The 24,658-nt window shown below is 33.3% G+C and overlaps 3 protein-coding genes across 3 annotated transcripts; 1 reads left to right on the top strand and 2 right to left on the bottom strand.

The window, feature by feature from the left end:
• Positions 1–10,183: 10,183 nt before the first annotated feature.
• On the bottom strand, positions 10,184–11,380 carry LOC106338471 (putative F-box protein At1g71320). The gene is given in 3 exon segments (XM_013777441.1): positions 10,184–10,818; positions 10,986–11,106; positions 11,108–11,380. Coding segments are annotated over 3 exon segments (966 nt in total). The 5' UTR covers positions 11,318–11,380.
• A 9,860-nt stretch (positions 11,381–21,240) lies between these two features.
• LOC106337549 (universal stress protein A-like protein) lies at positions 21,241–22,361 on the top strand. Its single transcript, XM_013776657.1, has 4 exons — positions 21,241–21,521; positions 21,615–21,724; positions 21,948–22,066; positions 22,147–22,361. The coding sequence occupies exons 1-4, from the start codon at positions 21,350–21,352 to the stop codon at positions 22,235–22,237; spliced, it is 492 nt and encodes a 163-aa protein (XP_013632111.1). The 5' UTR covers positions 21,241–21,349; the 3' UTR covers positions 22,238–22,361.
• A 167-nt stretch (positions 22,362–22,528) lies between these two features.
• LOC106337550 (dnaJ protein ERDJ3B-like) lies at positions 22,529–23,354 on the bottom strand. Its single transcript, XM_013776658.1, has 4 exons — positions 23,244–23,354; positions 23,046–23,119; positions 22,898–22,969; positions 22,529–22,812 (listed from the first exon to the last, which is right to left on the bottom strand). Exons 1-4 carry the CDS (start codon positions 23,323–23,325, stop codon positions 22,657–22,659), a joined length of 384 nt encoding a protein of 127 aa, XP_013632112.1. The 5' UTR covers positions 23,326–23,354; the 3' UTR covers positions 22,529–22,656.
• Positions 23,355–24,658: the final 1,304 nt, after the last annotated feature.

Raw genomic sequence — 24,658 nt, 5'->3', positions numbered from 1 at the left:
CTATAAAAGAAAACCCGTAAAAATAAATATAGGTAAAATAGAAAATGTGTTTAGAGTGTTTGACAAGTAAGGCACCTGCGGGAAAGTGATTGAGCGAGATTCTGTGGGAGCAAATGTCATCCTTGGCTTCACCAGTAGCCATGATTGAGACCCTACCTCTATAACCCATATGCTCTTGATGTTCTTCGAAACATCACCACCTCGAGACCTTCAGGTATCTTTCACTCTTCCGTGTCCCAGAAAACTATTGTCTTAGCCATCTTGTATTGATGCTCAGTCATCTTTCAATGGTAGATGAAAAATATACAAGCCATACACTATAAGAAAACAAGCGAATTCCGACGGCTATATTCGACGAAACACGTCGTCGGAATGATTTCGTCGGAAAAAAAAAGTTCGTTGAAAATTCGTGATAAGTTCCGACGAAAATCCGAGCGAAACCGATGGCTATATTTCCGATGGACAACCGACGATTATTTTTGTCGGGATATACTTCATCGAAAATTTGTCGGTCACATTTCCGACCGCAGTGATCATTGGAAAAACATTTCCGACGAATTATATCTATCGGATATTTCCGAGAACGCTTTCCGCCGGTAATGTCTGACCACTGTTCGGACGGAATTGTCCGACAAATTTCCGACGAAATATGTTATGTCGATTTTGTTTATTTATTTTTTATATAAAATTTTATTTAATAAAATATTTATTTTGTAAAATAAAGATTTAAATAACAGAATTTATAATAATAAATATTATTGAAAAAAGTTTTACATAATTAAAAACAACATTTAAAAGTTTTTAAAATACAAAAAGAAACTAAAAATCATTAGGAAACAAACGCTTCATCTTTTCCATTATCTCCTCGTTTGTCTTTTTTTGACCCACTAATTCAGCAAGAATTGTGGCGTTCTGCGTCTCCAGCGCCACCATCCGATCATCCTTGTTCTGCAGCTGCTCTATAATCGTAGGATCACAGGAGCAAACGGAGCTTGTGAAGAGGAAGGACAAGAAGAGGCACGCCGAGCCAAACCAACCAAACGACCTTTCTTTTTTGGAACTGCCTATAAAATATATATATATATATATATATATATATATATTAATATTAATAATAAAGTTAATATAGTAATGCAATGGTAAAAAAAATTTACCTGTTCCACGATTTGGTGTATTCGAACTCGGGTTATGTTCGTGGATGCTGCAGAGGAATCGTCATCTGAGATAGGCTGAGAAGCAAGTAATGCTTCTTTTTGGGTTTGTACAAAGTCTATGATCTTTGATGACGAGATTCTGAATTTCCCCCGTCGTCTTGTTAGTGTACGCCTCTTTCATGACATCGAGATGATCAACGGGATTACCCGCATTTGCTTCAACTTAAATACAATATTAATCAATACATATATATATAATATAATTTAAAATATATATATATAGAACTTACAAGTTCATCTTCCTTAGAAGACATACTGCAAGCACCGAGGTTGTGGACATAAATACCTTTCCCGCCACGATCGTTGTTGCGGTTGGCTGAGTTTTTGATTGATTTGTCTATAGTCTCCTGGTCCACCCAATGCTCCTGCAACTCTAGCCAAACCGTTGGGTTGATGTATTTTGGTGTCTTCCCGTTGAGCCATAGCTCCTTCTACTCATATATCTGCTTCGTATAAGTGTCTGCCGTCTTTTCGTGGAAGGCTTGACGGACAGTTTCCGTGTGGCCTGACTCCCAATTGAAATGTTGCTGCCAAAAAACGAAGTAAGATAATATATATTAAAAATTAAAACCCAAAAAAATATTAAAATTTAGAAATTACCGCAAAGTTACGGAACCACAAATGGCACTCGTCGTTAGGTATCACACTGTAGGTCGGATATCCCTTGCGGAGCATGGAATACATCATCTGGTTAATGCACCTGCTAATGCCATTCTTCGACTTGTTGAACCTTACAAAAAACAAAGATTTTGTTAGAAATAAAATTAAAAAATAAAAAAAATTATACTAAAAATTTAAAAAGAGAAAACTTTACCAAGTTGTGTATCCTTGTGGATACGGATGGAGGACACGGAGATGCTCTCGGCCGGGTTGGAGAACAAGGAGCTCAACCGGCATGGTACCAGGCTCATACGGATGGAGCACACGAAGATGCTCTCAACATGCTGAGGTTCACTAGTACTACCATATTCATAACCATTTTCCACATGAAGACACCAAACCTTATAATTCTGTGTAAACCCTCTCATATATAAATGAGTTTGAACATCCCATTCCCTTAATATCCGATTATTATTGCAGGAAGAGCAGAGACATCTTAACATACCGGTATTTGCTTCCGGTTGTTGGTGAACAAGCCTCATGAATTCTCCAACACCTTCTGCGTATTCTTCCGTAAGCAACTTGGTGTTTGGATCCAAATGAGGTTTATCCATCCACGAACGATAATAATTTCCAGAAAACATAATTTTTTTTTGGATTTGTAGTAAAGAGTGAAGAAGAGAGAATGAACCGTGAATGAGGAAGAGCACGTATTTATAAAAGAAAGTTACCGACATAACCGACAGAATTCCGACGGAAAAATAGCAAACCGTCGGAAATATTTAAAGGTCAAAAGATTCATCGGAATTCCGTCGGAATCGTAATGGTTTAATAATGTCGTCGGAATTTCATCGGTAAAATGTTCAAAACATTTAGAAATGTCGCGTAAATGATATTTATTTTCCTCAGATTTTGGTCGGAATTGTGTCGAAATTTTCCGACAACTTTTATTTTGTCGGAGTTTCATCGGATATTTCCGACGGAATACCGAAAAAAAAAATGTATTTCGTCGGTATTCGGTCAGAAATTCGTTAGAAATTTCCGACGAATTTCTCTATCGTCGGAATGTTCCGTGTTTTTTTTAGTGCTAAAAAACTAGGATGAGAACATATATGTTAACCTAATATCGATTGGTATCATTAACATCTCATGCTATTTTATGCTGCAATGGTTACGAGTTACTAAATCTGGGTCAAAAAATTATCTAGCAGGCCCAGTCCATACATACAATATATGTAACAAAATTGAATTTATTTTTTCACATAAATATTCTGACTCTCTGTTAAAACTTAAAAGGGCCATTAATCAGAAATTAATTGCCCTAATAAAAATAGTAATTCAGAAGTCATGCAATCAATCTTCAGTAATTTTCTCATAATGCATCATCTCTATAGAAAAACAAAACCTCACGCCCTAGCTAGAACATAGCATTGCCCCCGAATTCTTGTACGTCTTACTTTGAGGTCGGATATCAGTTTAGTACTTATCTCATACAGAAGGAATACAAAATTCAGTAACCCCGCTACTATGTGATACATTTACTAAACAAGCTTAATGTTTCGATCCTAGATCAAATGGGTACTGTAAACTAAAGAAATTCTTACATCTACTATGATCCATTCAGGATTGCAAAAGTAAAAGACAGTTATTTTTGTAGTTGTTGGCAATTAGAAAAATTTAAATTGCTTGCTAGCTATTTCATCATGCAATTAACTAATATTTTTCTTAACTAATGATAACTGGAACAACATCTTGAAGAAGGGCATGATCTTTGCCGAAACCAGCTACATTAATTAAGCAGAGTGAGACTCATCTTAATCACATGATCATCATCTTCATTCATGTGATCAATTTTTTTCTTTCTTGTTCAGGTACTCGGTGTTCAGTTTGATGATTACTAACCTAAAATTAATTGGTAATAAATGAATTTGTACTATTTTCCTTATGGAGTATTGTTTAAGATTTTTTCCAACTTTCGACTTGGGACGATATTCGTAATATTCGGTCGTTTCAAAAAAAAAAGACATCTCTTGATGTTGATGGTTGTTGTAATCAAAAATCTGATGAAGCTGAGGAGGGAGTGTAGAGATCAGGTCTAAGTGGCCGTTGGATCTAAAGCTGCCTTGTTTAGACAAGATGACTGAACTAGGATGAATGACCTTCTTTTTTTTTATCAACGGATGCATGACCTTCATAAGTGGTGATTACATTGCTTGGAATGATCTATCCACTCTCTTCTTCACTTTACACAAAGATGCAATATTGCAACGCTAAAAACTCTTTGCCAAAGAGAAAACCCCATAGGAACACTAAATCTTGTAATGTTTTAGATCATCATGATCATCAAAAGAACACATAAATTATGTTTATTATAGCTAACCTTGGAAAAGGGCTGTTTTACCGTATTTTCTCCATTTATACAAACTGCGTTTATCGTAATACTTTTTAAAATTTTGACTATACACTTCTTCGCTAGAACATTATTTTTACATCAAACTTAGCAGTAACTTATTTAAAACTGTTCCAAGATAAAACAAATCAAATACTATAAAGGGATTCGCCAAAAGACCTAAAACTTGATTTTAAATGCAAAACTGCATCCTGAATTCAATTAAATGCAAAAATAACCCAAAAATAGTAAAATTAGAGTCATTTCTTTATTACCAAACAGAAAACATGTATCATTTTTACGGTTATAACCCTGCAGAGTCTTCTTAGGTCAGTGAAATTTTCTATGAGAGTCTTCTCATGTATTTAAATTTTAAAATATTTTATAAAATTTATAAAAAAAACATTTTGATGGAAAATAAATTGAAATTATGTTATTATATATTTCTAAATGATGTAAATTTAGATATATTAAAATTGAATTGTGTTTAATATAGATAAATGAATATAGGTTGTAAGTCATAATTGTCCTTAGTTTAGGGTTTAGTAACATATGTTGCATTAATTTTAGCAAAAAGAAACATATGTTATAATATTGTTTGTATTTAAGGGTTAGATTATAGAATCTTAAATCTTTTAAAAGAAAATTAATTTTGACATATACGTGTTTAGTTTTGTATATAAAACACTTTATAAATTGATCTTATATTTAATGAAGTGTTTGTTGCTATTTAATTATTTATTTCATTTTAGGGTCGAGAAGACTTCAACATATGATGCATTAGAAGACTTCCCCATGACGAATAATAAATTTAGGGTTTATAATACTTCTTGAGATGTTTTCTAATACATTTTATTTTAAAAGACTTCACAAGAAGTCTTCCGAACCGAAAATATTTAACCTAAATAAAATTTTTGTCTTCTTATAAAAAGAAGAATTACACATTTTCTCTCTTCCTCTCAAATGGCTACAACAAAAATGTAATGTTTCTCACTTTAAGACTCTCCAACCTCTCTCTAATCTCTTTGAACTTGAAAATACCAAATTGTATATTAATTTCTCATTTTTTGTCTCATGTTTTTCTTACTAGTTTATCTTGTTTTGTATAATTTTCATTTTATAGTTCTCATCTTCCACTCCTTTAAAGGTAGATATGCAACTTTTAGATATGTATTTTGTGTGTTTTATATGTTAGATTTAAAAATTTATAAAATGTGATTGTTTTATTTATCATTTAAGCATAAAAAAGTTTTATTTTGAATTTTTTCTATGTTTTGAATCCAGCTTAATTATGAAGGTTTTTCAGATCTGTGTCGGAATTCAGTTTTCATTAGCAGATTTTTCGAGAAGTCTTCTGAGACGAATAGTAAATTTAGGCTTTAGAAGACTTCTACTTCCAAATAGAAGTCTTTTTTTTTTAAACTCAACATAAGTCTTCTAGTGCATTTTATGTTAGAAGACTTCCCAAGAATTCTGAACCAAAAATATTTAACCTAACTCGAATTTGTGTCTCCTTATATAAAAATAATTTACACATTATCTCTCTTCCTCTCAAATGGCTGCAACAAATATGTAATGTTTCTCACCCTAAAACTCTCCAACTTCTCTCTAATCTCTTTAAACTTGAAGACACCAAACTTTATATCAATTTCTCATTTTTTTACCTCATGTCTTTCTCACTACTTTATTTTGTTTTTGCTGGTTTTTCATTCATGATTTTTTATCTTTCACTCCTTAAAATGTAAATCTATAAATTTTGGATATGTATTTTTTGTGTTTTATTTGTTCGACTAAAAAACTATAGATTTAACCTACTATGATTGTTTTATTTATTATTTAAGCATAACAAGTTTTAATTTTAAAAATTGTCTCTATTTTGAAGCCATTTTAACGTTTTTGATATGCATGTTTTTTCAGTTATGAGTCATCCGGACTTCGGATTTCAATAGCATATTTCGCTAGAAATCTTATAGAGAAGTCTTATGGAAAATCGGCTATGCAAACTGCCGAAATTGGTAAGATTTTATTTTTCACCAATTAATTTTTGTGTTTTTTGTGTGCTAAATCTAAATAAATTTATAGATTCAACTTAATGTGATTATTTTATTATTATTTTAGTTTTTTTTTTGAACACAACTTCGTATTAAAGTGGAAGGCTAGTTTTGGACAAGTCCATTACAGAGAGCACTCTTGGCTAATGAATCAGCCAAGGAATTAGGGGAACGAGTAACAAACATAAAGGAACATGCAGTAAACGAAATAGATAGAGTCTCCATGTCCCGGATGATTCGGAAGAGCTCAGCCGGAGGGAACTTCAAGTTGATAGCTGCAAGCAGCCTTTGACAGTCTGACTTAAGGCAATTGTTTGAGTAACCAAGAGACTTGGCGTTGAGGATGGATTCCCGGACGGCCAGTGCTTCCGCTTGTAGAGAAGATTTGACGTTGAGATGAGTGCAAGAGCCTTTAAGCAGAATGCATCCTTGGGTAGATTGAAAGGACCATCCGCATCCTGCCATTGGCGATCCCTGCTTCTAAGCTGCGTCAGAGAAAACGAAAATAGTATCGTAATTCGTCCTCTGTTGCTCCTGGCGATTGATAGACGTGTGGTGGTGGCCTTGGCTTGGTTGAGCATGTTGCCATTCCCTAGCGTAACTGATGGATTGGTTAAACACATCGGAGGGGGATGATACTCTGTTTTCAAACACAAGTTTATTCCTAGCTAGCCAAATTCCCCAACAAATCCAAGGAAAGAGATCAATGGAGACTCCTAGTGGAGGGAGGAAGATAGCTCCATGAAGGGAGATCAGCGCCTCTTTGAAAGAAAGGAACTCATGGACAATGACACTCTGTTTTAGCAGAGAAAAGGCCCATACATCCTTCGCAAAAGGGCAGTGTAAGAAGAGATGATCCACAGTTTCAAGTTCTCCACATCTCCCACACATAGTATTGAGTAACATGCCACGCTTCCTGAGATTCTTGCCTATTGGGATGGCTCCTTGTAGGATTTTCCACATAAACACCTTCAATTTTGGTGCAAAAGCTCCAGACCACACATGGTTTTGCCAATCAACGTAGTCGAACCCAAGGAGGCCAAGGATAGCTGGGAGTCGATCCCCACGGGAGAGTTAAGAAAAGAGGTAGCCACGAAGTATCCTGATTTAGTACAATAGTCAACAGACTTTGAAGCAAACCAGGCATAGGAGTCTCGTCCACCCGTGATACTTGGTTTGAGAAGAAGAATATCAGGAAGGAGATGAGGTAGAACGCTCTCAATCTTCCATATATTCCATTCCTTTGACTTTCTACACAATAAGTCCGCCACCATCAGATTATGAGCACATTCATTGACCGGACCATATGGAGTAATAGGTGAGGTTGTACTTATCCAAGCATCTCGCCAGACCCTAGTCTCCTCGCCGTTACCAATCACTGAGCCAAGATTTGTGAGTAAGAGATCTCTGCCTGCCACAATGCCTTTCCATCTGTGAGATGAGCCTGCTTCTGGGGTGATGCGAAGGAAGGAGGTTCTGTGGCAGTAGCGACCTCAAAAGACCCGAGCTAGAAGTGATTCAGGGCGAGTGACTATTCTCCAAGCTTTCTTAGCTAGCAATGCAGTGTTGAAACACTGGATGTCTCTTATCCCTAACCCTCCTTTAGCTTTTGGTTTGGTTATTTTGTCCCAAGAGACCCCAACACATCTTCTTGGTGTTCTCATCCGCGTCCCACCAGAACCGAGTGAGTGCTGATTGATTTCGCTTGCATAGGCTCATAGGCAGCAGAAAGCAGGTCATTGCGTATGATGGGATAGCCGATAAGACTGATTTCAGCATTGTTAGCTTGCCTGTTCTAGATAGGCGTCTAGAAGGCCAACTCCTCGCTTTTTGCCTAATCTGATCAACTATACTAGTGAACAGGTCTTTCTTTCTTCGACCAAAGTGTTCGGGTAGTCCGAGATATTTTCCCACCCCTCCTTCTCTAGAGATACCGAGATAGTTGAGAACATGCGATCGTGTCTCCTGCGGTGTTTTCGCCGAGAAAGAGATGGAGGATTTGCTTGCACTAATCATTTGTCCCGAAGAGGCCTCATACTGTCGAATGATATCGGATAAAGAAGCAATGCTGGCCTGATCAGTTTTTAAGAAGAACATAGTATCGTCCGCGAAGAGCAAATGGATGATACGAGGCCCCAATCTTCCCGCTCTCAGTCCCGTGAGGTTGCTGCTAGCCTGTGCTCTCTTACAAAGACCCGATAGAACTTTCCCGCAAAGAATAAATATGTACGGGGAAAGCGGGTCGCCTTGCCGGATCCCTCGCATGGGAACAACATTGCCACAAACTGCATCATTGATAAGGAAGGAGTACGACGCAGATGAGATGCATGCCATGATGAGATCCGTCCAATGAGTTGCAAATCCAAATCTGCCCAGAACTGCCCTGATGAAAGACCACTCAAGTCTGTCGTAAGTTTTGCTCATATCGGTTTTGACCGCCATAAAATATTATTATTTTAGTTTAAAATTTTATTTTTCTTGGTTTATCTTTCTTTCTAAAAAGTAAGATATTGTAACTGTTTTATTCTTATTCAAGCTTTATTTTATTTTATTTTTTTTGGTTGAAATCATTTTAAACATTTTTAGATATGCAAGTTTTTCAGATTTAAAGACTATGTACCAGATTTGATAGCAGACTTCTCGGCAGACTTCACGAGCATAATTCCCAAACAGATTTCTTAGAATATTTTACGTGAGAAAATTAAAATTGAAGCGGAAAACTTAACAACTGATGGGAATGAATACAAAATATTTGATAAAAATCATACATTATTTGTAATTACTTGGATTTTAAAAATCTATCAACTTTTAGAATTGTCAAATTCCACATAAATTTTGGTTCCAATAACCTCTTCCCTCCCCTAAAAGTTTTTAGTCGATGAGAAGGAACACAAGTAAAAAACACATAAACATGTAAAAACAATCCATTATATATTAATTGAGAAATATTACAACATTGTTTTGTAGTCACGTGTCACCATGAAAATGAAATTCAGAATTCTTAAAGAAATAAGTTGGTTCATCTTAACTTATATTATAATTTTTATTAAACTAACTATTAAATTTATAAATAGTATACAAAAGAATATTCTCGCACTTTCCTTAAATAAAAGCTACGGAATTACCTAATATGATTAACGTATATATGTCAATTAATGATTATGAATAATAAATATTTGATTACAATTTTTGTATCTTAGTTCTTTTTTTGTTTAATTTTATATTATTAAAAGATTTTAAACAACCACATTAACCATATAATAATTTTTTTTTCTTATATATTATATTTTGAATTTTCAAAACGACTATAAATTACTAAAAATGTTAAATGTCTCACACTAAAATTTTGTGATCAATGGTTTAACTCTTTTTGGTAATAAAAAAATACAAATGATCATAAATCGTATGAATATGAAATCTCATTTACTAGACATTCATATTATATATTAATATAGTTTAAAATTGAACTATATAACATATAAAAATACTTAAATATGATAATTTCTAAACTTGTATTGAAACCTTAATATTTAAATTTTGAAATTTGCACAAAAAAATCGCACATTAGAAATTTTGTGTTTATCGTATGAGATATTAATTCTCAATAATAAATATTTATATTAAAATATACTATATATTTTTATCCATGTCATTGAAATTTAGTTATATACCATATAAAATAAATAAAATGATTGTTTTGATTTATTTACCAAAAAAATATCGTAACTAAACAAGATGTATTGTTTTGATTTATATGCTTACTTTTATTTAATTATATACGTAATCCGTAAATGAATACAAATAACAATATATAAAAATTATTTTTATATATAACATTTATCCCGCGTAGCTAGTTATTAATTAAAGAAAGAGAAAAGAGAAACATATTTTGTTTGTTCTTGTCTACGCTTGAAGCATGCACCATGAAACTAGACCGAAAAAACAAAGTTCTCCGTACACAAAACTGTTCGACGGTGTTCATCACTGACATGCTCCAAAAAATTGTTAGGTGGCTCATTTCCTCTATTAAGATTATAAGCTGCAAGACCAAGCTTCCAATAGTTTGTGTCTAAACAATCCAAACTTGACGTGTCAATTATAAGGATCTTTTCCCACTTCACACTCGGATCTTCTTGCTGCAAACACCGGACTTCCACAGTCGGATACTGTAGCACATCAGATATGCATAAACGATCTCTTAGGCTCCATATTGTGTACACACTTTCACAGTATCTAGAATACCAACGCGGTAATAACACATCACGAAATTTTTCAGTGTGAAGATCTATGGCTCCGAGTTTGGCGAATAAACTCGGGAGCCTATAATCAAACTCTTTCAGCCAAAAAAGTGATCCATTTGCAAAGACTGATAATTTATCATTGCCAAGTTCATCGTAAGTAAGAGGAAAACAAATGTGCTGTCGTTCACCACTTTGGAGGTTAAGGACTTCGGTCTTGACAATATTATCACCCTCAGCAAATAAATACATCAAGATTACTTTGTATGCTCCTGTAACTATGTCTCTTCCAAATCCCACACTAACTGGCAACGTACCCGCCCAACCTAAGAAAAAGCAAGCATTTTCGAAAATAAAATATACGTTAAAGTTTATTTCCATCTACCTTTTGCAATTAATAAATTTTAAATGTATTTTAATTATGTAAAAACTAATCAATCAAGGTTGTTTAAATCTATTAACAAAGTTATAACTAGAAGTGGTTCGTACATACCTGACAAGCCTGTATACTCTCGCAAAAGCTCAGGAGAAAGAATCTGGAGTTTTCTCGTTGCCGGGTTAATCAGATAAATGTATCCGAAGTCGTAGATGCAGACCAAACCGTTGCAGTACCCCCATTATCCAACCAACATCACTGGTTGGAAATGGATGTGGAAACTTGTAAGTATGAATAATGATTTTGCTGTGGTCGTGATGGTTTTTTGAAATATCCTCCAAATATATGGTTCTTGAATAACGATCAGTAGACATTTCAACTCTAAGAACAAAGACTTTCGTATTTGACCTAGCAAGACGTTTCTTGGCGAGATAGCTGGACTCCATCATTGTTTTCCATTGTTTCGACACGGATTTGAATCTAGAGAGGGACTTCTCGGGAAGACGCTCGAGAAGCTCGAGAAGCCAGTCTTCTGATACATGATCTGTTACAACTTGGACGATGCGAGGTCTTTGTCTTTCCTCTTGGTTGCGTGAGTTGTTCTGAAGATCTTCCTCTTGTCGTATTATGTTGTACGCTTCTTCCAAACTTGGTAGAGGGATCCGAGATGCTACTTTTGAGAGCGCACTGTCTGAAACTTGTGCTCATCCAGTCCATACAAGAATTGGTGAACCATATCATCTTCACGTTCTTTCTCTTGTAAAGAAGCCAAATCACATTCACAGTTCCCACACTTACAAACATGCAACGGCCTATAGTAAGTGTCCATGATTTTTATGAGCTTCCTGTAATAAACTTCAACAGGCCTTCCATGCTGTTTACAATTCGCCAAGTCTTCTTTTATCTTTTGCCTGCGAGGTCCATTGGTGACAGATAAATGCCTCTTCAGATGTGAGAGGTAAGGAGGAATAGGAATTAGTGTGTCGGTCGTCAAAGTTCCCGGAGTAGTTGTGTTCGGCTCTCCCATTGAGAAGACAAGTAAAGTTTATAAATTATTTTTATGCGTTAAGATTAAAGAAACAAAGACAGACAAGTTTTGGTTTTTTTATGCGTTTAAATTATTTTGATCTCTCTCTCTCTTATATATATATATTTTTCTACATGTTTGCTATCTTTTATTTATAATTTTTTTTTTTTTTTTTGAAAAAAATTTATTTATAATTGTTATTATCTATGTATAAGTTGATATCTTTAAACTACAGTTGTTACATGATTCTTTCCTTCCTTTTTGCATATACAATTCTGTGAAATAATCTGTAACATTTTATGTTTAACTCTATCTATATAATTGATATCTTCTAATTATAGTTGTTACTAATCTGTAATATTTTGTGCTAGCTTCTATTATATCTATATAGTTGATATCTTTTAATTATAATTGTTTTTATTGAAAAGTTTATAATTGTCACTATGGATATTCTCTTCCTTTTTTGCATATATAAGTCAGTGAAATAATCTGTAATGTTTTATGTTAGCCTCTATCTATATATATATAGTTGATATCTTTTAATTATATAAATTTTATTGGTTCTCTTCCTTCTTTTTTTGTATACAAGTCACAAAAGTAATCTGTTATATTTTATGTTAGCATCAGTCTGTATATTTGCTGTTCAGACTAGGTGTTGTTAATACAAACGTACCAAAATACAAATATTTTTTTATAAAATATCAATTAATTTAGTAACAAAAATCTCAGAAGTCATATAATCTTCCAAACTCAAAAATAGTTGTGTAATTTTCCAAATTTCTTTTGACCACTAATTTTTAAAATAAAAATTCTAAAAGACAAAATAATAATATTGCAAATTTTACAAAAGATAAAATCACATATGCTAAAGTATAATTTTTTGAAATGCAATATGAAAAATAAACTTTGCTTAAAAAAAATCAAAAGTAATATAATATTTTTGAAATTTTAATTTAATAAAAAAAAATCAGAAAAATTAATAACATAACATGAAAAAATATCATATATAGATAAAATTTAGTAAAATATTATGATAGGTACTACTATGTATAAAATTACTAAAATAATAGAGATTTATTATTTAACAGAACAATGTATTTACTTATAAAATCGAACAAAATAATAGATGTTAACATATATCCTTAAACGCAACATAGAAATATACATTATTCTAAACAAATATCCTTTCTATAGTATAGCTAAATAAATTTTAAAAATTTATTGAATGCAATAGAAATTTATAACAAAATAAAACGTATAAAACTGATCAATATCCCCTATATATTAATCCTGAAACATTACAACATGTTTTTGTAGCCACGTGTCATCACGAGGATGATTCTTAGAATTCTTAGAAAAATAAGTTGGTCTATATAAACATATACTATTTTTTTATTAAACTAACTATCAAATTAATTAATAGTGTACAAAAGAATATTTTCTTCTTTCCTTAAATAGAAGGTACGGAATTACCTAATATGATTATCATATATATGATAATTAATGATTATGAATAATACATATTTGATAACAATTTTTGTATATTCTCTCTTTTTTTATATATTACTAAAAGAAATTAAATAATTACATTAAGCATATAATAAAAAAATTAGATTTTTTTGTTATATGTTATATTTTGAATTTTTAAAAACGACTATAAATTGCTAAAAAAGGTAAAAGTCCCACATTGAAAATTTTATGATCAATGGTTTAATTTTTGTTTTGTTCAAACAAGGTAGAAATGATCATATATCCTAGGGGTAAGCGTTCGGATACCTGTTCGGGTCCGTATCAGGTATTTAGGATTTTTGGATATTTCATTATAAAGGTATAGAAACCATTCGAGTATTTCTATACTTTGGGCCGGGTTTGAGTATTTTATGTTCGGGTTCAGATATTTAAATTTTGAAGAAAAATAAATAAATTATTTATTGTTTAAATTTTTTATATTTAAAATATACTTTTAACTTAACTGGTTTTCTAATTTTTAAAAGATTAAACTATTAATAGGTTTGAAGATAAAACTTTAAATTAGAAAGACACTAATTTAGTTGTTGTTTTGAAATTTTAGATTGCAACTTTTGTTAATGCAAAAAGCAAGAGCTTGATATGTATTTTAAGTGAATAGAAAATTACTTTATCCATAATTATATGTATATTATCTATTTTTGAGCAATTAGCATCATTAATATAAATATTTTGAATAAAATGAGAGAAGTAAAATAGAAATATATGGTTAAGTATACTTATGTTTGGTTATCTTTGGATATCCATTTGGGTTCAGATATTATCCGTTAGGGTTTGGATATTACCCGTTTGGGTTCAGATATACAATCTCTCTAAATTCAATAACCGTTCGAGTGTTTTCCTACTTTGGTTCAAATTTTCGGATCAGATTCAGATACGTGTTTGGGTATCGGATAAAATGTCCATCTTTAGTAAATCATATGAATATGAAGTCTCATTAATAGATATTCATATTATATATATATATATATTAATAATATCATTTGAAATAAGTTGTATACTATATAAATTAGACTTCATATATTGCTATATAAATATGTAAATTTCAAAATTTTCAGTGAAAAATTATTGAGATCTTAATATTTTAATTTTGAAATTTGTATTGAAAATAATATGAGTATGAAGTGTCAATAATAAATATCTATATTAAAATATACTATGTGTCTATGTCAATATCACTAAAGTATAATTTATTCCGTATAAAGTAAATAAAATGATTGTTTTGATTTATTTACCAAAAATGTGATTGTAAATTAACAAAAAATATTAGTTTTGATTTACATGCTTACTCTAATGTATATACTTTTATGCATACAAAATAGATGGTTTCTAATATATTATTTGATCCTCACAATCCCAAAAACACACTTTTTCAAATAGAAGTGATTTTTAATATTGGAAGCACTATATATATTATTTCATTCAAATTAAATAATTTAGTCTTGATTTTTATTCCTAAATTTTTTTTAATGAAATATCATGACAAGATTTTAATCACCTCCTTTTGAGTTTGTTTAAAGAATGAGAAATTTGACCATTCTTCTAATATTTGTTTCTCCCTAATACCCTATCTATCTATTATAATTGTAAGAATGGAAGATTTGAACGATTTATTATAAGTTTTCTGGTTTATCAATTAATAAATCAAACATTTCGTAGTTTATACATAATTTACATATACTAGAATGGTAAAGTATTATATATATTTTTATTTGTATATTTTAAGTAACTAAATTTCAAAAGAATAGGCTAATAAAATAAGTAATTTATTTTGTTATTATAGAATTAGATGATTTAGACCGAACTGACGGATATATACTAGACATATGCACTTATATTTTATAATAGCTTAATTTATTAGATTTGAACACTAACCTATTAATAGAGTTTGCTGGTGATTTTCTTCAAAATTTTAATTCTTATATACGTATATGGAGTGGAACTAATGTTTACCAATGTCCATCTTTTTAAATTGACACTTATGTAATTCACCAAATTAATAGAAGAACTTAAAAAGAAACTAAATTCATATCAATAAAACGGAGACGAGAACAAAAGCACAACTTTACAGATGTAGAAAATGAAATCACTTATGGAGAGTCAATAGTAAACAAATCGAGAGCAGAAAACTTAATCCTCTTTCGTGATTATACAATCGATGTTGCTTATTTGGTTTTGGTGATTTGTGTCAGCCGCAAAACTTAATTTCTTTTTATACATATGAAGTCTTAAAAATAATTAAAATGAGTTCTAATACATTAACTCTTCAACAACGATGATACATTTAAGATACCAACATTTGTATTTACCAACATTTTACAATCGATAAAGACTGTAGTGTTGCAAAATGTTAAAGCCAATTAATGAACAAACATTATTATAAGAACTCACCCCGCGCATGTGCGCGGGTTATCATCTAGTATATTAACAATCTCGAATAAGAAACCTAAACAATAAGATTATAGATTTGCACAATAGGAGCTCTCTTGGGCATAGAGATGTCAAACAGGTTTACCCATCCCGTTCCATCCCGTACCGCGGCGGGTTAGTCGTCGAGCGGGTTACAGCAGGCCTTTCCCGCGCGGGCTGCGGTATTCAAAATGCCGGCCCAAACCCGTACCGCAGAATATATAAGCCTTCGCGGGCCGTCCCGCGGGACACCTATTTATCAAACCGCCTATTACAGTTTCTTTCATGAATGTTCAAGTAGAAGAGTTGTGTAAGAGAGTTGAAGAGAGCTCATTAAGCTTCACTAAAGCATTATCAACATCAATGCCTCAAAACTCCGTTTGTGCTTGCGTTCTTGAGTTAAAAGCCTTCTTTTGTTATAAGCATAAGCTTTTGTTGAGTTTGAGTCTGATTGAGTTGTTGTATTTGTAATAATTTGGCTCAATTGTATGTCTTCATCAAACCATCTCTCTTTTTAATTATTTGGATTGCAAAAAAAATCGTGAATGACTTTGCCAAATTATACAAGTGACGTGATATACAACTAACTTTTCTCCTAAACAACACCATTGTAACCAAATTTAATTTAAGAAAAACACCACAGTACTGGAAACAAAACCAATCAACTTAAACAAGAAATATCACATTGTAATAAAGCAATTCATAGTTGTGTGTAATAAAAAGAGAAAACCAAATCAAAACACCACCAGAGCTCGAATCGTCATCGCTGGAGCTGGAGTCGTCATCGCCGGAGCTGGAGTCGTCATGCATCATCGTCAGAACTCCTTATGTTTTCTAGGGGAAAAGTCACAAAAATCGCTTTCTTCTCACTCTTTTTCTCATTTGTTTCAGGTAAAATAAGAAATGAAGAAAAAAAATGCGGGTCCATGTAATCCCGCATGACCCGTTTCGGCCCATCCCGCAAAAGACCCAGTACCGCAAAGATCCGTCCCGCGAGGCCCGCAAATTTGCGGGTCTAGAAAACTTCGTCCCAATACCGTACCGCGACAGTTCTTTACGGCTAGGCCCGCGGTCCAGATCCATGATTGCCATCTTTACTTGGGCACAGTAGGAGCTTGACACATCGGATATAGTTTGTTGCAAATTTCTAAATTTCTAACATATATTTAAAATTTAGTCGCAATAAGATAATTTAATTGAATGATTAACATTTGCTTCATTAGGAGTTGATAATAGATCAGATCATTCGATAAAACTACGTTCATTTCTTCAATAACAGCTTCCATGAGACGCAAACAACTCATCAATCTCTTTGCAGACTCTCTCTACTTCTTCGGGGTTAGTATTTGAATCAACAACACAATTGACACCAACTTCATCACAAACAAGATCATATCCAATTTAAGCCCACTAATCATTATTTAGATTGGAAATGTAAAATCGTGGCCTGTTAAAGGCCCATTAATCTGGCGACATGGTCATATTACGGGTTCAAGGGCAACATTAACCAATAGGATTGTGTTATTTCATATTCGATATCTTTTAAAAAAAAAAACAAAATATTGTCAAATTATATTATCTTTTTAAAATTAAAAAGTAAAAAGAAATAAATAAAAAATAGTAGTAATTACAAAAAAAATATTTTTAACGTCGTCAGCAAAACATTAAACCCTAAATCCTAATCCCTAAACCCTAAATCCTAAACCCTAAACCCTTGGGTAAACCCTAAACTGTAGGATAAATCTTAAACTCTAGGATAAATCTTAAACTCTAAACCCTAAATCCTAAACCATAAACCCTTAGGGTTTGTTTTTATTTAAAGTTTAGGATTTATCCAAGCGTTTAGGATTTATCCAAGCGTTTAGGGTTTATCCAAGGGTTTAGAATTTACCCAAGGGTTTAGGGTTTACCCAAGGGTTTAGGGTTTAGGATTTAGGGTTTAGGGATTAGGATTTAGGGTTTAGTGTTTTGCTGACGACGTTAAAAAGATTTTTTTTAATTATTTTTTCTGTAACTGCTATTTGTTTTTTTACTTTTTTATTTTAAAAACATAATATAACTTGAAAATATTTTGTTTCCTTTTTTAAAAGATATCGATTTGAAATAATGAAATTCTATTGGTTGGTGAACCTAGAGGTTCACCCTAGGGGATGAACCCAAGAATAACTCCCTAATTTTTAGGTCATTAGATTAGTTTAATCTAATTTTGATGTTAAGGACAAAAGTTAGGGACAATCCAAAATAACAGGATTATTGGTAGGATTTTTTGGTGTATCTTAGCAAATTAATTATTTATTTTAATTAGTAATAACATATAAAAGATAAATTTAAAATAAAACATATAACATTAAACTTGAAAACATGAGAAAATTACTAAGGTGAAAAAAAAATTACAAAAATGATAAAAAAAAGTAAACAAACATTTTATTGAATTCATAGAAACTTAAACATTGTAGTTATTTGGGAGATGTCCAAATTTAGTCCATATATTTTCAACCAAATCTTCTTTTAATTGTTGATGGTCTTGTCTATCCGGAACTTCTGCTCGACGACCCATTGTATTACCGAGATTTGTAGTCCTTCTGACAACATTTAAAAGACATAATTTATAAAGTAGAAACATAGAAAGACATAGTTTTATTGCTCAGAAATACTCAGCGAGTAGCTTATTCTTGACAACTTCTTCAGCTTCAGTCAGTGGGTTTTTTTTGGCTAGGAGAGTGTCTAGTATGGCCAGCTTAGACAGCTTCTCCTTCATCATGAGATCCTCCTTCTTCATTTCCCAAATGGTCGAATACTCAGCAACAGACTTCCCTTAACCATTATTCCTTTTAGCTTTAGCAGCAGACTTCTCTCCTTACGGTCCACAGGTGTGTCTTCAGGTTGAGTTCCAGCGTCGGTTTGTTGTGAACTGAACTGAGGGAAACTTTCATAAGGAAAGTTTTGACTGTTAAGAAGGCCCATATAACTAGATGACTGACTATATGGATTCCTTGAATCCATAGCTATTAGAACAGGGAAAGAGAAGAGAAACTGGAGAGGAGGGGATTGCGCAAACAAGAGAGAAAGAAGATGGTGGAGATATATGGTACAATGAAGATGGTGGAGATATATAATAGGTGAAACTACAGAGAAGTAAACTAGACAAGACCATTAACGCTAAGAAGTAATAAGTTACAACTATAAACTCTAACAAGCAACACATAAACTACAGAGAAGTAAAGTAGACAAGACCATTAACGCTAATAAGAAGTAATGAGTTACAACCAAACACTCTAATAAGAAGTAACGACCGAACCATAAACTACTTTCAGTAATGACCGAACCATAAAATCTGACAAGCAACACATCGAACCACAAAGCTAGTAACAAGTTATTAAATATCAGTTTACTTTTACGCAAGTATAACAAGCTCTTTTGCATTTCACATGTATATGAACAGATTTAGTCAATCAAAACTATGAGAGAATTATGAACAATTAGCATAAACGCATGAACAATTCTGTTTACTCAATCAAAAGAATTCACAAATGAGAAATAAGGCATTAAAACCAACCATACAATGAGAAAAAAAAATACAAACCATCACAATTACAAACCATCACAATCAGGAAGCATCGTCATAACAAAAAAAAAATATCAGTTTACTTTTGCGCAAGTATAACAAGCTCCTAATGCATTTCACATGTATATGAACAGATTTAGTCAATCAAAACTATGAGAGAATTATGAACAATTAGCATAAACGCATAAACAATTTTGTTTACTCAATCAAAAGAATTCACATATGAGAAATTTGGCATTAAAACCAACCATACAATGAGAAAAAAAATTTACACACCATCACAATTACAAACCATCACAATCAGGAAGCATCGTCACAACAAAAAAAAATCAAACCCAGACGGAGATAGATCAACTCATCAATACTAAGCTCTATATCGCACAAAAAAAAAATCAAACCGAGACGGAGATAGAAGAAACACAAACCTGGTTTCGATTGGATCGCCGTCGAGAGAGAGAGAATAGGGAGACGCCGAGAATGATTTCCACACTGAAACTCGTCTTTCCCCTACAAACACGATGCATGCAACGAAATCGTCACAACAGATACCAATCAAACCCACATATAGGTCGACTTTTAAATCGCAAAGCAGAGGACAGAGAAGAGCACATACCTCGTCTATATTCGATTTGGCGGAGAACCTCGTCTATATTCGATTTGGCGGAGAAGTCTTTGATTAAACGACTGATCAGTGTCGTCGCGTCGAAAATCGCCGTCGAAATAGAGAGAAAGGAGTTGAGACCAAGATTATTCGAAACCGACCTTCGTGTTTCCTCTACCCCTTTCGGTTTTCCAATCAAACCGTGCCACGTGCTCCTTAAGGACGAGGTTGGACACTTCTTAATTAACCCACGTCTCTCTTCTATTCTCTTATTTTTGATTTATTTTTCGGCCCGTTTCGCCTAAGGACGGCCTGCTGGGACGCCGATAATGTTGGCCTAACCCTTGGGTCCACCAGGAGCATTAAAGCTCAAACGCATAAAGATCATCAAAGGTGTCAACTTTTTAGTTGGAAGATAGCTATCTGTATACATCTTATCTTCATTTTAGGGTCATGATATTTTCACAAGGGGACCAATTATGTTTTTAGGTTTTATTTGCTTCAATAATACACTTCAGTTTTTATACGTTTATGGTGGATAATTCAGATCTGAAAATTATGATGAGTCAATTAGTGTAACTTCAAGAACCTGTACTCATATATATGAACAAAATGAAAGGTCCAACCATTTTATATAGATTACTTTTATCTTCGTCTTTTTCTAGAAAGTTCAAGAATTTTGAGTTCACAATCTAGCATATATATATATATATGATTTTATCTCTATACAAATATCACATATAACTTCAATATAGTATGAGAAAAGAGTCGAATAGCGTAGTTATATTCAGGCCCGGCCAGGATAAATATAGGGCTGGAAGCAACAAAAAATATGTATATGTTACTATTCGAACCTCACACCTTCTACTAACTTAATCAAACCGTTAACCAACTAATTAAGCTATCGTAAATTTTAAAGATTTTAAGGCCAAAATGGTAGATATCAAAAGCAGGGCCGGAAGCACATGCTTCCGCCGCTTGTACTCAGGGCCGCTACTGGTTATATTCACAGTTACAATATTCTTTTTTCACATCTACAATATCTTCTTTGATTGGTTAGGAATCAAACGTGGGTTTATATCTGATCTTTACATAACACACAACTTTTCAGCTGTAAGTTTAGTCACGAGAAGGTGTCTTTTGCATATATAACTAACTAGTTACAAGTTACCCAAAATATATCTAACTAACACACTTAACTCCAAAACCAGAAGTCAAGTGGGTTTTGGGTTTGCCGAGCTACTTGTATAAATAGAGCCAAAACCGCAGTCTCTTCTTCCATCAAACCTTCTTCATTAGATATTTCTTCTCTAATACTTTAAGCAAACAAAAGATTTTTTTATAGTAAATAAATGGAAGAAACAAAGGAGAGAAAGATCGTTGTAGCAGTGGACGAGAGCGAAGAGAGCATGGAAGCTCTTTCATGGAGTCTTGACAATCTTTTTCCATATGGTTCCAATAATACTCTTATCCTCCTCTACGTCAAGCCCCCTCTTCCCGTTTATTCTTCCATTGATGCCGCAGGTTAGTCTCGTTATTACACAATATATCATTTGATTGAGTAAACCTTGATATAATTCTTTCAGCTTATGGAACTTTGTTTGGTCAACTTTCTAGGGTTTATAGTGACCGGAGATCCGGTTGCAGCCTTGAAGAAATACGAAAATGAGCTAGTGGAATCAGTCATGGCTCGATCTCGAAACGTCTACCAAGATTTTGAGTCCGATGTAAGCTTAGTCCAACAAATTTTGGATCACTTTGTTAAAGAGATTTGACAAATTACTAAGAAGTGAAAACAATGGAATTTATAAAAAAAAAAAATAATATATGTATTCAATACGAACCCCACATATTAATTATTAGATTAGTTAGCGATCTATTAATATTTCCAAAGATTTAACGAAAAAAAATGAAAAAAATAACTAAAGCTTATTGTTAAGTAATGCGCAGATTAATATAGAGAGAAAAGTTGGAAGAGGAGATGCCAAGGAAGTTATATGTAACGCAGTTCAGAACCATAAGGCTGATATGTTAGTTATGGGCACACATGACTATGGCTTCTTCAAAAGGTAAGACCTTAATTAATCTTGTTTAATACTTACGTTTTATAATGGTTATTGATATGATGTTGTATATGTTTCGTTGATAGAGCTTTGCTAGGCAGTGTGAGCGAGTATTGCGCCAAACGAGTGAAGTGTCCTGTGATTATCGTGAAGAAGAATATGCCTCAAAATAATTGAGCTCAAAAGTGATAAGTCTTATGATTGTGTATCGTTTGAAAGCAATTGATGTAACGGTTGAATCAATCTTCTTATGCAATAATGTATATTATATATATGAATTACTTTTACGTTTTTATTTTCACTAAGGTCTCAAGTTAACCTGACCTGAACACAACGGTGGATTTAACGTATGAGAAGATCGAAGATTTCGATATATGAAATTTAGTTAAGATGAAGTATGTGAACTAAATTTTGTCTAAGGCAACGGGTATCTTCTCGAAATTTTGAAAGAAAGACTTCAACAATGTATGCAAAGAAAACCTCGTGTAAATAAATCATATTTTAGTGAAATCATGAAAGAATTTAATACATAAAAAGACAATGATCAAAATCATTACAAGTTATATTTAAACAACAAATTTCTAAAGAGAGGAGTACTAAGCCAAGACTTCTTTGATCTTCTTTTTCTGATCCTCAGTGAGAGACGAAGGAAACATAACCTCAAAAGTGACAAGGTTGCCTTTCTTTGTGCTGTAGTGGAGTGGCATCCCTTCTCCTTTGAACTTCTTCACTTCCTTGGGATTTGTAATTCCCTATTCCACACACACCATATCACTTCATCAGATGATCAATTTCGAGTTTTTTTCTGTGGTGTAGAAAGAACGTAATTAGTGTCACCTTGGAACCGATGTCAACTCCGTGATCATCCAAGTGTTTAAATGATTTCTCAAAACCAACTAGCGCCTCAACCTGAAAGATGTAAACATATATGATGTCGTTTTATTAAGTAGAGATACAGAAGATGTTGGTGGAATATTTAGAGTTCCAGTGTAATGTTGATGGTCATGTGTAAATCGTTGCCATCTCTCCGAAACGGGCATGTGGTGCTTTGATTCGGAACTGCCAAAATGTACAATAATATAACGGTTAATCCTCTGATCATGAAGATAAATGAAACAGTTGTTTTAACATCAAACGCAGTCAATTTCAAAACGATCAAAGTGTCAATTTCAAAAATACGAACCCTTATTGATCTCAGCGAACTTGCGAGTAGCTTCATCGTTTCCTTGATTCTTATCAGGATGATACTTCAAAACGAGTTTCATATAAATGAAATAATGTTTGCTTTATAAGACTCCAGCCTTCTAGCCAAACCCATTACTCTACGTTATAGAAGCCTTGAAACATTCACTATGAGTAGTTGGGTAACAACCAATGTACCAGGCTTACAACTTGGAACAAGACATTTAAATATACCTGGTCAATCTTGTAATAGATGTCCTTGTCCGTGACAGATCTTAGACTACCGTCCACTAAGATTTTAACCCCCTCAACTCCCTTTGTATTAGGGAGAATCATGTTACCTAAAAGAGCCTTCAGTTAAATATTCAGAGGAAGAAACATGTAGGCAGAGTCCAAAATATAGCAACAAAGAGCTTTATAAAAGCTTGCAGTTATTCTGTCAGACCTGAAACTTTTTTAAGAACAGTGTTCGCTATCAGTTCCTGAAGACAAAAAAAAGTAGCCAATAAAAAATAAGAGCACTCTGTTGGGGAAAGCGGGCACGAGGTGCAGCGGAATGTAACGGTCATGTTCTCCTGACCTTGTGTGAACCCGTGAGAAAAATACTTCGACGATAGCAGGATATAGTATAAACAATAACTAAATGAGACACACTTTTTACGTGGAAAACCTCCTCGATGTGAGAAAGAAAAACCACGAGACCGTAGTCCACTCAAAAATCCACTATATAAATGTATGTGAGTACAACCACGTCCTCCCTGTTAAACAACCTGAATAGAACAGAGACTCAAGCTACAAAGAGCTAACTCCAACACAAGAAGAAGAACAACAACAAGAGAGCAACACAAAGCTTCAAAACCAGCAGTAACCAAAAGACCTCAGCTCACAAGGATTCCGGCAACCAGAGACTAATCCCATCATACAAATCCAAGATAAACCAGTCAAAAACACCTCTGCCAAATTTCAGCTCAATCAGAGAAGATCTCACCGTCGGATTTACCAAACACTCAAGACAGTACTGCTGAAGAACTGTGACGACCAGCTTCACTAAAACCCAGACAACAGAAGATCCAACCGTTGAAATCCAAATCCCTTATGTGAACCTTTAACCCACTGACTGAAGAAGCTTCCCGCAAAATAACGGCCCGATCAGGATCCGTTTGACCCTCCAAATCTGTCTTGACAAACCCAGACGAAATTCTGCCTCCTTCCCTCTTTTCTCTCTTTTGTCTTTTTGATTCTTGTAAGTCTCTACATAAAAATTAGGTCAAGAGACTATATATATGTGTCTCACTAACCCTAAAACCTCCAAGGCCATATACTAATCTCATGGACTAATACCAATGGCCCAACTTATAAGTTTGGTTATCACCAACCAAACCCAATGGATTTCCTCCATCTAGAAGGAACCCAACA

The sequence above is a fragment of the Brassica oleracea genome, chromosome C4, assembly GCF_000695525.1.
Source record: "Brassica oleracea var. oleracea cultivar TO1000 chromosome C4, BOL, whole genome shotgun sequence".
Classification (NCBI taxonomy): Eukaryota; Viridiplantae; Streptophyta; class Magnoliopsida; order Brassicales; family Brassicaceae; genus Brassica; species Brassica oleracea.
This window is presented reverse-complemented; position numbering and strand designations above follow the sequence as displayed.